The sequence below is a fragment of the Brachycentrus maculatus genome, unplaced genomic scaffold (genome assembly GCF_059751285.1).
Source record: "Brachycentrus maculatus isolate JH-2025_06_01 unplaced genomic scaffold, ASM5975128v1 h1tg000204l, whole genome shotgun sequence".
In the NCBI taxonomy this organism is placed as follows: domain Eukaryota; kingdom Metazoa; phylum Arthropoda; class Insecta; order Trichoptera; family Brachycentridae; genus Brachycentrus; species Brachycentrus maculatus.
Window position 1 is genome coordinate 194192 of NW_028280955.1, and position 13036 is coordinate 207227.

At 32.4% G+C, this 13036-nt stretch overlaps 1 protein-coding gene across 1 annotated transcript in view; it reads left to right on the forward strand.

The window, feature by feature from the left end:
• Positions 1 to 2663: 2663 nt before the first annotated feature.
• LOC148307170 (unconventional myosin-IXb-like) overlaps positions 2664 to 13036 on the forward strand; it is a 52153-nt gene continuing 41780 nt past the window's right edge. The window contains exons 1-3 of the mRNA XM_088263831.1: positions 2664 to 2882; positions 3606 to 3852; positions 7209 to 7352. Of these exons, the coding sequence (XP_088119957.1) occupies positions 3817 to 3852; positions 7209 to 7352 (180 nt within the window). The 5' untranslated portion in view covers positions 2664 to 2882; positions 3606 to 3816. The remainder of the gene's footprint in view (positions 2883 to 3605; positions 3853 to 7208; positions 7353 to 13036) is intronic.

The following is a 13036-nucleotide window of genomic DNA, read 5'->3' on the forward strand; positions in this document are numbered from 1 at the left end:
ATTGTGTCATCTCAATCTCTATTTTTTTTTTAAAACTGGGTTTATTTTTACTTAACTACTTCCATTAACTAACTGTTCGTTTTGCTGCCCCCAGAAGTAGACAGAGAGGATAGAACGCTCAACACTATCCTGTCTCTGAAAACATTATTCGCCTCTTTCATATTAAAAAATCTCATCATATATAATCGATTATTCGGACATCTGACCTGACTAATTATTTATTGAGTATGTATAATATTTGAATCGGTCTTGCCTAATTTTCATCGATCTTCCTCTGCTGCTTTTACCAATAGATTTCTCACTTATTTCTTACTCAACCCACCCGGAATAAACCTGTATGCGAGGATGTAATAATTTTACTAAGGATGTGTGTATGCCTATATGCTGAGATCCTAACCATCCGAATTTTGGATGTGCCGGATTTATTACGAATGTCGAGATTTACATCGTTTCCCCTTTCTGGGTACTTACTTACAAAATCCTAAACGCCATGAGGGTAGGGCCTACCTTTTTTGTCCATGTTTGAGGGTGGAATATGTTAGACGGACATATATAATAAACAACCCTCTGTTTTTTAATCAATGAATGTTTAAAAACAAGGAAGCTTACAATTTACAATACTGAATGAGAACAAAAAAAACTATTTCTGTATAATTATGATAATGTATTGAAGACACTAGTCCAATTTGAATGGGCGCATCTCTAGGGCGTCTGCATATTTCTACGTCTAATGATAAACTTGTGTACGAATGATACAGACTTAATGTATGGTAATCAGCTGATGCCCTTTGTGTGGCGAGAGCCATTATTTAGTGACATCCTCTTAACATTTTGTCATTTATATCCAGCCACGCTTTGACTAGATAAACTTTTACACGCCAACCTTTACATTGTAAAGGTATTCTTGCAACAAGTTGTACATATTTAATTTATTAATCGATAGGCACCTACCTTCAACTTGATCTACAGGCCAATAATCCTAACTCACATTTCAGTTTTTATTTATTATTTTTCATTCAAATCACGTTTTTTTAGGCTTGAATATTAAATTTTATGTAAGAACAAAGTAAAATCATTGCTTTTAAGGCCCAACATTCGTTAAGACGCATTCATTCCACCGGAGATCACCGGAGAGATCACTTGTCTGCTCCCCCCTTTTTTATTAAGAGAAAATTAAGTTGCGACCTAACGAAAACTTGGCCTTAACAACTAACATATTATAACAACATGTGTAGTATATTTACAATGTAGTATATCTACAATCTATATGTGTAGTATATCTGGAAAAATATTAAAATCTAACGTCTTAGAAACTACATGATACATAAGTTATCTTCAGGGCATTGATTCCGTGCGGATGTTAACGTTTTAACGACATAGTACCTAAAGATAGCCTTAATTTTACCTCTGAATTTAAATTTCTAATGACTTTGGTACTGTCAGTAAGTTACCAATTAAAAAACTACCCACAAAAATACCTGCTTTATGTGTCCACCGTAATTGACACCCAGGTATAAAATGATGTGGTAGATTTTGTTAATTTTGTTATTAACACGTTGAACGCCATGTGAGTTATATTTAATTCACGCAGGTCAAGAGGTTGAGTGACTTAAATATAACTCCAATAATGGATTAGATTTTACGTTCTGTGAATTAGATACTCTTCACATTTTCCTTGTAATATAAAGGTATGCACACTATCTGTGGCTCCCTGGACAAATTACCGAAGTTGGCCAAGATTATTTTCTGAAAATTAATGTATGCTTGTACCTACTTTGCATTTTACAGTTGTAGCCCCATGGAATCGTTTTTTTCTTCTAATTTGGCAGGTACTGTGTTAATTTACAATTCTTTTTGTTCAGGAGAGCAGCGACGATGATACGTTTAGGTGACGAAATTTTATAGCTAGAGGGACTGTTTATAAGGCAATACTTTTTTTATTCACGTGTTTAACCACGTATTTCTACAGCATACACCCCAGATGTCAATGTCCATCTAAATGGAGACTTTGGATGAAACCGCGGTGTGAAATGTACCTACATAAATTAGCGCCAGCTAGATAATAGAATAAAATTAACAAAGCACACCTATTAGGTATTCCTGTGTCTAGAATACCCAAAAGTACCTACCTGACTAAAGAGGTTTTCAGCTCTAAATATTTATATTCTACCGCCATCTATAATAATTATATTTTACTTTTACCTAACTAAACTACGAACAGCGCCATCAGATATAAAAAAGCGGTGAGATGATGAATTAAATTGAAAATAGATTAAAAAATGTTGCTCTAAAATTTCGCTAGAGGGCAGAATTTCTCTAAGCTTCCTATATATTTATTGAACTTTTTTATTCATCAACGGTAATTTTTTTTATCTGAATAACAAAATAAAATTCAGAATCATTTATTTCCACGACAAATAATAAATAGCTTATTGTCCTATAATGTATTGGATCGTAAACTTCAAAAACTTTGTATTTCTAATCCTGGTCTACATAAAACTAGTAAATTGCGTTTTTTACTAATTTTATACGGAAATGGGAATAAATAAAAGCGATGAATATTTGGTAAATGTATTGACAGTTGTGTGTCCATAAATGAACTTAATGAATTTAAATTTCCCGCGACTGTCGCATGACCCTGATATTTGCGGTGCATTGTGGTTGGTCATTGTGGTTAGCGCACAAATAAAAATGGTGGTCGTCAGAGAGATTCCTCTCAACATTTGTATTTATAAAATGTAAATTGTATTTGTGATATCCGCGAACACACTTAAGTTAGAGACGTTTATGTGAAATCATTGTAAATAATCGATTCGAACCGCCGAAAGTAGATAAATTCCGTGGTCCAAATTTACAAGTGTTGTGTCGGCGACAGGATATCGGTGGGTGTTTCAGTGTTTCGTTTTCGCTATCATAAATTATCTTAATAATTTTAGTGTCAACCGATGAAATCATTCGTTTTGACCGGGCTCTTAAAATTGTGTGCAGTGCGGTGAATAAATAAAATGGCTAGGAAGTAATTCTAAGGAGTTTTTTGGAAATGCTGTCCACGGGACGGCAAGAGGTCACTCGGCTCGATTTAGCCAAATCAACATGTGACCCCAATCTGACGTTTTACTTGGCATCTTTCAGTTGAATTTGCGTTGTTTTGGTCTATATCATCAGGTAGTTTGCGCTTCTTAGACTAAAAATATTTGTTTTATAAATATATCCCGTACACCTGTCGTCAGAAACATCTACCTGTTACTGATTGTTGAGTATGTGGAAGTCTGTACGATTGTCGAGAGCAACATTTACGGAATGAAAGCTGTGCATGGTTTTCTATTTTGACGAGTCGATTTCTCTAAGTATTTCATATTGCACTTATTGAATGATGATTTGACGCTTTGGTGAAGTTTGGTAATGTTTCGGAACGACAGATTGGTGGTTATCAGTCGCTCGCGTATCGCTAGCTTCGACTGTAAAAGTGAATGTCTTCTTAATATTTTCCGAGAAATGTCATTCATCGATTCGTGAATCAGCGTGATTTTTGACAAAAAAAGTTTCATACATACCCGAACGCATGATTTTACACCGCGATTCTAAATGTGACATGTTGATTTTAGGTTCGTATTATGATTATTACGCGTACCTTATAGTATAAATTGAAATAAAACATTGTAAGTAGTAAATTCAGTGTTTCTATATAAAGTGAATTGTTTAAATAAGTGATAAAATAGTGAATTATCATGATGCTAGTTGTGCATTATTTGATATGCCTTCAAAACAATGAATGTTCCATCAAACCTTTGAAATAGTGAAGGAGTATGCCAGATAATGGCACTCATAGAAAACAACCGATACATCGTACAGGTGAGCATTCTTGCGTTATTGTTTATATAAAAATGAAACCGAAACTGTCCTTAGAACCTGAATTCTGAAAAATTTTAGCAAAGTATTTTAATATACACTGATCGCCATGCAGATGCTAAATGGTTACTCAAACAATTAGCTTTGTAATTTTGTACAATGTTAAGCTGCTCTTTGTATTTACAAGGTCATTTGTTGTGGATGAAATCGACGGCCCCTACGTAAAGTACTCTATCTGCAAATATGTTACTTTACAGGAGAGAGCTTAGATTTTTTCAACGTATACAACGGTGTTATCTGAAATTCTAAACTTGTATTATACATTCAAACATACAATAAAATAATGTATTAAATCGTTTTAAAACTTTATGCTTTGTCAAAATTAAGTAGTTAGCGTTTTAGGAGTTCAGTTCATTTCGAAAATTCGATGTAGATAGCGTCTTATATGCCTGAAAACTAGGCGTAATTAATGTTATATATATTTTTTGTTTGTTTATATTTGTAGATAACGGTCAGTTGATAACATACACCAAATATCTCAAAATTGACAAAAATGTATTTAGAGCACTTTATGTTAGGCACGTCGAAATATCTTAAGACCTCCATTTATTTCAAGAAACTTCAGGTAAACACAAGAATTTAAGTTTTCTACTGACATTTCTTGGTTGAACTGCATTTTATGTAATGAAATAACAACTGCATAGTTTTTTTGTTTGACCAGCAGCCGGGTTTCATCGTAATCGACATCAGTAGACTGATGATGTCGGTTGTTATTTTATGATGTCTATATAGTTGTTATTTTATTATATAAACACAAGAATAATGTTTTCTTTTTCATTTCTGATAAAAATTTAATACATTATTTAGACTTAATAAACATCAAATTTACCTTTTCCTACATACTATTCATCAATTTCCTTTCCAATACAGGAGTAATGTCCTTCACCTGAGCTCTTTATCAAATATTTTCCATTCCTAGATTAGATCCAAGAATCTGGAGTTCAGGATTAATCACCTAATGTAATTGATAGTCAAATTAACACCACATTGATCCAATGCAGTGCCCTATGCGCTATTAGAGTGTAAATAAAAAAATAGGAATGATGGAAATTCCTACACCAGGGTGCATACAAAAGAACAAACCTGTTTCATCATTGTAAATATAAAAAAAATCTGTGACTGGTTTCCAGTATCGGATTATCAGATTTGTAAATCTGGGATATCTTAACCCTTACTGGTCCAATGTCGAATCTCATTCGACATCCGATTTTTGCTCTTAGGTCCCATGTCGGATGTTATTTAACATTTTTTCCATCATTAGTATTATTTATTTAAACTCCAAGCTTACATTTTTGTCACTCGTATCTTTTACAACAGTATGTGAAGCAGAGGACTAATTTTTCTACCTAGATTTTTTTTTTAATTTTGGGGGACCGCAAAAGGTTAATAGAAGAGAAGATTTAGTGGAGATGTTTGTTTTGATAAATGTGAATGATGTGTATCCCAAATAGGGAATAATTATTGAAATGTATTGAATTAACTTAAAAATTAAGTGATTTTTTTAAAATTCTTATTTTTGTTGTTGTGAAAATAACCAAGTGCTTAACTGCTCGCCATCAGTTACCATGGTAGTGACATTTAAAATGTTGAAACTGTACCCCCTACACATTCAATGTTAACCTATTCGACCTGTGGGAATTTTTACATTATTCCAATTTCTTCTTGAAAACTTAAATTCTATGCGGAATGTTCAAAACAACTAACATGTCACCAGTCCAAAATGCATAATTTGCAGCTAATTTGAAGTAACAATATCTACACATTTGAAAATTAATGACATTATAAAATATATGTGGGATACATTGATTTTTTTTTGCATTATTGAAAAATATAAAAAATTAAACTGAAAAGGTTTATTGTATGTACTATGGTCAATATTCTATCTCAAAAGAATTTTAACCCTAGTGAAACCTCTAGCAATTTCAGTCAAATTTTACAATTTTTTTTTAATGAAAACTGTTATTTAAATTTCATGTTTGTGTAGCAATATCATTGATTTTTTTTTAAATGTCAATTTCTCAGTTCCCGTGATAAAATGTTTATACTCATTTATCTCTGAGTATAATAGTTTTATCTAAATCATATAATCAGTGTATTAACCCTTTTTTGTTTATGAAGTCATTGCTAATTTCTCCGCCAATGTTATCCATGAAACTGGAACTTGTTTTATCTTTATAGATTATCATTATCTCACCCATTTTAAAAACTTTTAAGGCATAGATAAAAGGAACATATTTTTATTGGCCCAATATTGAGGCATAAAGGGTTCAAGGTATTTTACATATCTCCACAAAATGAAATAAGTAATTACTGTCTTTATCTTATCACCTGTCATTGCTATAGTTGGGTATTTCTAGCCTATTATTGTGTCATTACTATTCTTTGTTGAGTAATGATATTCAATGCAAACAATTAATAATACAATACAGTGTTTTATTTATTAAACTCTTTGTATAAAATATACATACATTGGCGAGCTTATTGCTAAAAAGCAATATCCTCCAACCAACCAAAAATGGACTAGTGATACTGGTCAAATGGATCTTATACAACCGTTTGAAATTAGTTGGCAGACTCATGGCTCCTGTCCCCTAATTCTGAATATAGGCCTCTTCCGTATCCTACTATTTTTTCAGTCTGTTGCTGCTTGTAGCCAATTTCTACCCCCCGCTGTGGCTATGTCGTCGCACCATCTTTTTTGAGGTGTTCCGATGCCTCTTTTATTCTCCCAAGGTTTCCATCTCTCAAATTTAGGGGTTCATAAGTGGATTTAGTGAAATACTGCGTGTACATAAGTGTACATGAATAATCCGATGGTATTTTAAATACTTCATCATATAAAAAAATACCTACAAATGATTTATTTTTTCGAAAATATACAAAAAAAACTTCTTCATTTTTACTCAATAGACTGAACTTGTCACCCTCCGTATTGTAGTGGTTTAGGGCATTTGGCTACGGTTCTTTAGGTCCCGAGCTCCATCCCCATGGGTCTCAAAATATTTCCCTAGACCTGAGGTGCAGGACCAATCACATATGATAGAAAGATACACACTACATACATTTTGTTTTTGGTGAAATGCTTTTAACAAATTGCTTACAATTCGGAATATTGTTGCCTTAAGTCGATAAGTGTTCATATGGGCATACTGCACAGGAGAAAATACAAACATCACAATTTACATATCTAGCAGAATGGATCAATAAAAAAATCTTTTTTAAAAATTATTTAATATTACCTTTTGTTTGTTAAAAGTTAATTTTTGGTCAAATTATTCAGATTGTTAATTTCCTCTCAGGTTTTTGTTGGTGCGCTATCAGAACAATATGAAGCCCTGTCGGTGGAAGCATCGAAGCAGACCAGCTCTGAGGAGATCGTGTCCTGCATCGCAGACAAGCTCAACATCACGGATGCTGCGGGCGGGACCTATGAATTGGCGGAGGTATTTCATTTTTATTGAACAACCAATTTAAATGCACTTATTAGCTGCAAATAGGATTAAGTTATATTTTTCACCTTGCTGTAGATAATGAGAAAATACTTGTTATCTGATAACTGTGATTGATTTGAGTGCTTTATAGTGACTCTTAATTCGTACAATTATATGTTTATAAAAATATATCGCTCATAAAATGCCAATGCAAAAAAAAATGTTTATACTAAAAATGGTAGAAATTTTTTTTTTATCTGTATTTGGTCCACAATAAAGAGCGTATTGACATGATTCATTGTTTCCCTGACAGGTGACAGTTATTGTCACGATATTTTGATCAATACCACGATCTAAATATTTTTTTTTGTACTGGGCTCAAGTAACACATCAAAGTTTAAGTAGCATTTTCATATTCAAAAAAGACACCCATGATTCTAAATGAAATTGACATTTCAAACGCTAGAATCGTGGGTGTCTTTCACGAATATGAAAATGTGGATGATTTAGATACCATTTTCAGTATAATAATAACAAATTTTGATAATTTATATAGCGCCATTTTCGTAAAATACTATCTCAAGGGCACTTCACTGTGAATGAATTGGGGAAAAGACGATGGTGGAAATGATTTAGCAAACAAATGTGTTTTGTTTTATTTTTACTATCCTATCTGCAGACAAACCTCTGAAATAGAGGCTCTGCAATTTACCAATGATTAAAAAAAAACAAGAGGAAGACCGAGAAAAACATGGCACGATCAGGTATGCCAAATACTTGAAAGTGGTCAGGTTAGGAGTCGTAACAATCGGCGGGTATGTATGAGGAGATTCATGAACGTGGAAGAGGTGAAGAATGTTTGCAAGGACAGAGTGGTGTGGCGCTCTATTCTCTCTGCCTACCCCTGCGGGGAAGCGGCGTGATGGTTAGTTAGTTAGTTAGTTTAAAAAAAAACTTAAATGTATTTAATAAAATGATTTATTAAATACTGGTAACAACTGGTATTATTCTTTTGTCTTTCATATTACGTATATATTCTAAGCCTTGATGAAACAAGTAAAACATTACTTCATTTGTATACTTTGTAACTAAAAGGAATGTTGTAGTATCATTCATAGGTAAGTAGTAATTATTTATTTCCATGCAAGAATATTAATAATGAATTCCTCTCGAAGAATCGTTTACAGCTGTCAGAACTATACCTCTAATTATAATAATTTGCCTACTCTAATCATATTATTCAACTTTATTTAAATTTATGTAATAAAGGCACCATGACACATCTTAAAATACTTGTTTGCTTGCCTACACTAATGCGCAGGTCATAGATTGATTATTTGGTGTTATTTAAAAATAATTAATATTTATTTTAGTTATTCTAGTCACTCATGACATTTATATTTGTTTGATTTTTTTTCACCTAGATTCCTCGGGTACTATTTTGGTTATGAATTTTAATTCCCATTTGATTATTATTAATTGAAATTATACTTATTACTATTCTTAACAATATGACGCCCACACATCTGGTTATGATTATTTTATTTAGTGCATGTAGCACTTAACCCGCAAAGCCTCTACTTTTTGAGCCTTTTCTGCAAGTAGGATAGTAAAGAAGGGAAAGTAGGGGAGAGTGCCCATGAGTGGGACAGAGGATGAATGGGACAATCGTCCTCCAGCCCAAACTATTTTTACAAAAAAAAAATAAAAAATTACCCAACATGAACGCTACGATATAAGACAGATTAATCCTCAAACCTTAGTTCTCGACTGACAGTGAAGAGTGTAAGACGTGTTACAATTTTTTTGCGTCAAAAAGTAAATTATATACTGCAATTTGATTTTGTTTGTACATATAGGTTATGATAAGTGCTGCAATTGATATATACAATTATTTAAGTTGGCTCTCTCAGGATATTATAAAGTATGTTTCATCAAATTTACTTTAGTATAAACGTATCGATTTATCTATTTTTCTAAAAATCACGCATTTCCTTGAATGGGACGCGCGCAGTGATCATGAATGGGACGGTCCCACTCAAGGGAAAATTGTCCCATTCATGGCGAATACTTTTAATTTACATTAAAAATCGTTTGTACTCGTTTGTATTACACGCATTGTAAACATTATATTGTTTTTAGGTTATAATGCCAAAAACACGCCATCGTTCACCAACCATCAATCACCAACTTTCTAATTGAAGCTGCTGTAATAGAGGTTTTAAATAAAAGCAAAATATTAGGTCGGTTGCAAAGACATATGCAATAGGAAAATCTTATCTTTATAGACATGTCAAACAAGTAAAGGCTGATAGGAAACAAAAGAGCCTATCAGCGGAAGCTAAACTGGCAGTGCATAACGGAGTCCTGGTTCTAACTCCAATGTATGGAAGTGAAACATGGAGTTGGCAAAATAAGGATGAAAGTAGACTGAATGCAGTCAAAATGCGATCTCTCAGAAGAATGTGCGACAAAACGATGTATGATAGATGTTCGAATAGTGAAATAAGGAAGGAATGCAAAGCTGAGATAAGAATAATCGACAAAATTAAGAAAGATGTGTTGAGATGATTTGGACATGTAGAACGAATGAGTAAGGATAGAACGGTTAAACAAATTTATTAGGCGAATGTTATTGGAAAAAGGAGCAGAGGAAGACCGAGAAAAACATGGCACGATCAGGTAAGCCAAATAGTTGAAAGTGGTCAGGTTAGGAGTCGTAACAATCGGCGGGTATGTATGAGGAGATGCATGAACGTGGAAGAGGCGAAAAGAATGTTTGCAAAGACAGAGTGGTATGGCGTTCTATTCTTTTTACCTACCCCTGCGGGGAAGCGGCGTGATGGCTAGTTAGTTTTTTAGTTAGTTAGTTTAGTCTGAAGCGAGAAGAAATACTTTCCACGTATTTAAATTCAGCTGGAAGAATATGTTGTACAGTACAGAAATAAATCAGTAAGGGGAAATCAAGTATAATATCTGACACTTCAGAAAAGGACAAGTTTTTAAAAATACAATTATTGAAGAATGGAAAATGAAAACCTATAGATAGACCAAAAAATAAGCCTAACGCTAAAAGAGTTTTAAAAAACTCAGTTTTCAACAAAATATTTCAATGAGTGATGACAGAGATCAAGATCAGTTCAGATAAATCAGTTGAAATAGAAGGTGTATCACTGAAAAAAACAAAAGGAAAGGAGGATAATAAGTGTCACATATGTGAAGGAGAATATCAATATAGTTTTATGCATTGGCTTTAATGTAAATTTCGTGGCCCATGAAAATTGTGGAATATTAAGATATCTGAACTTTTTTTGCCAAAAATGTTGCAAAAATGTTTAATAAAATTTCTTTTACATGTGTCTACGTATTATACGAAAGTGTCTACAGATGATTTTTATTTTAAAATATAATTATTGCATCAATCTAGCATTTTAATTCATGTCCCATTCATGATATACTGGTGTCCCTCTCATGGGAGGGTGTTTATGAATGGGACATTTTAAGACATTATTTGAAATCGATTTTTCAGGCAGTTAGGTTAATTTTTTTAGAAAACAAAGTATGGCATATTTGTAGCTAAAAGATTGAATAAAGAGAAACCACGTTTACTTTTTGTGATTTATTTTACAGAGAAGAACTAGAAAGGCAAAATCAAAAACGTCCCATCCATGGGCACTCTCCCCTATATGTAAAAAATGCATCACAAACTCCCAGACCAATTTAAAATAAATCTTTCTTGAATTTGTTTTGCAATTGGCGGGAATCAAACTTGCGATGCCAATTTCCCAGTCGAGCGTCTACCCAACTATGTCACTGCGCCTGCGACTCAGGCATTGGTTCAGATCGTTTTTGGGAGATCATAAATTTGTCAAGTTTTACGAATCTCATTGCCATTTCTTATGAGCTCTCAATCTTGTCCTCTATTTTTATAAAAATTTCGAGGATATTGTCATATGATATTGGATAGTGTCACCGCATCTTGATAGTTTTGTGGATGTCACCAATGCGATATCAACAGCATTTGCCTTATACTTTTTGCAAAACCCCAATGTATCACCGGAAAACATAGTATCAATATTTGAATGAACAAAAATTCCATGAAAAATTCTCCATGCTCCACATGCTTTTCTGAAATTTACTCACTGGCTGATGAGGAAAACATTGTTTTTTTTTTTTATACTTGATTATACTTCATCTGTTGGGATTACATATATAGAAAATTAGTGCACAAGTAACATTCATGTACCGCATTTGTTTACGCTTCTAATGCCAGCTGCTTTAGAAATAGCTTCCGACATAGACTTTAGATTATACTGTAATGTTTGCTAAAGTATTGAAACCCATTAATTGTACTTAGTTTACTCTGATGTGTTGGGCATGTGGTGGTTTTAAAAAAAGCGCAGAATTTAAACAAGAGGCGACTAAAACTTGTCACTTAATAGAAACGTAATTTTTAAAAATTTAAGTTGCGAAAGAAACATGTAATAATCTTGTTAACATTTTGAGTGTATATTTGTATACAAAGTCTTATTTTAAAGCCATTTTTACTTTTTTTTTTAGATATTAACAAACATAGTTTTCCGTACATATCAGTTTATTTTTATGTTTAGTAATAATGATCGTTAACCGTTTAACTGCTGAAATATTTTCTTTAAAGTATACTTAAATTGTTGAAAACATGTTTGCAATAATGGTTCATTTCTAATTATGTGTATTGAAGGGGGATAAAAAAGTTTTTTACAAAATAAAAAAGCATCTTTAATTTTTGTCAGTATTTTACGCCGAAAAATATCGGAGTATCGATGTTTTTCAAAGTATACAAGAGTCAATATATTGCTTCTCAGCAGTCAAACGGTTAATAATTTATTATTCTTATCTATAATTTTAAGTGCCATTTTTATAAAATATCACCTCAAAACCTTGTGGTATCCTTTGATATGGTCATAGGCCAGAGAAGGTGAGAAAATTTAGCATGATATAAATTATAAATAAATATTTCTCAAACCACATTCATATGTTTATGATACTAAAATTGCTTAAGAGAATAATTATATGTCCCTACCTCATTCCCACTGATAAAAAAGTGTAAGATTACTATTTCAAGTTGGATAGGTAATCTGTTATACATATTACTAAAATATAAAATAAGTATTTCTGACTTAGTGTATTAAATGTTATTAATTGATTCGGCAGTCACTTTGTTATAAAAGTTATACATTTTAAATTTAAGTTCTTCTTAGTGAATACCACTATTTCTTAAAATCTATTGTGACAGATGATTTCCGCATCATTTTCATATACTGGCTCAATTTATGGTGTTTGAAAATTATGCCAAATGCATCTAAACATATCGCTCACTCCTTTCAAGAATGTCATAAATCAAAATACTTGATTTTTCAGGAGAACGTTTTTAACGTTTAAAAATATAATACAATGTATTAAAAATAAATATCAAGCCACTCATTGAACTTTTTACTGTGCAACAGATCTTTTTAGGTAAAACCTGAAGGTTTTTTCTCCGTTTGAAAAATATTTAGTTTATCAAAAAAAATAATTATATAATAACTTTTCTTAAAAATGCAAAAACGACACTTTCTGCCCTGTAGCTGGTAAATATTAAGTTAAAAATATGCCGCTTTTGCTGGGATATAGTACATTTCTGGGCATTCCGAAAACATGCACAATTGAAAATTTAC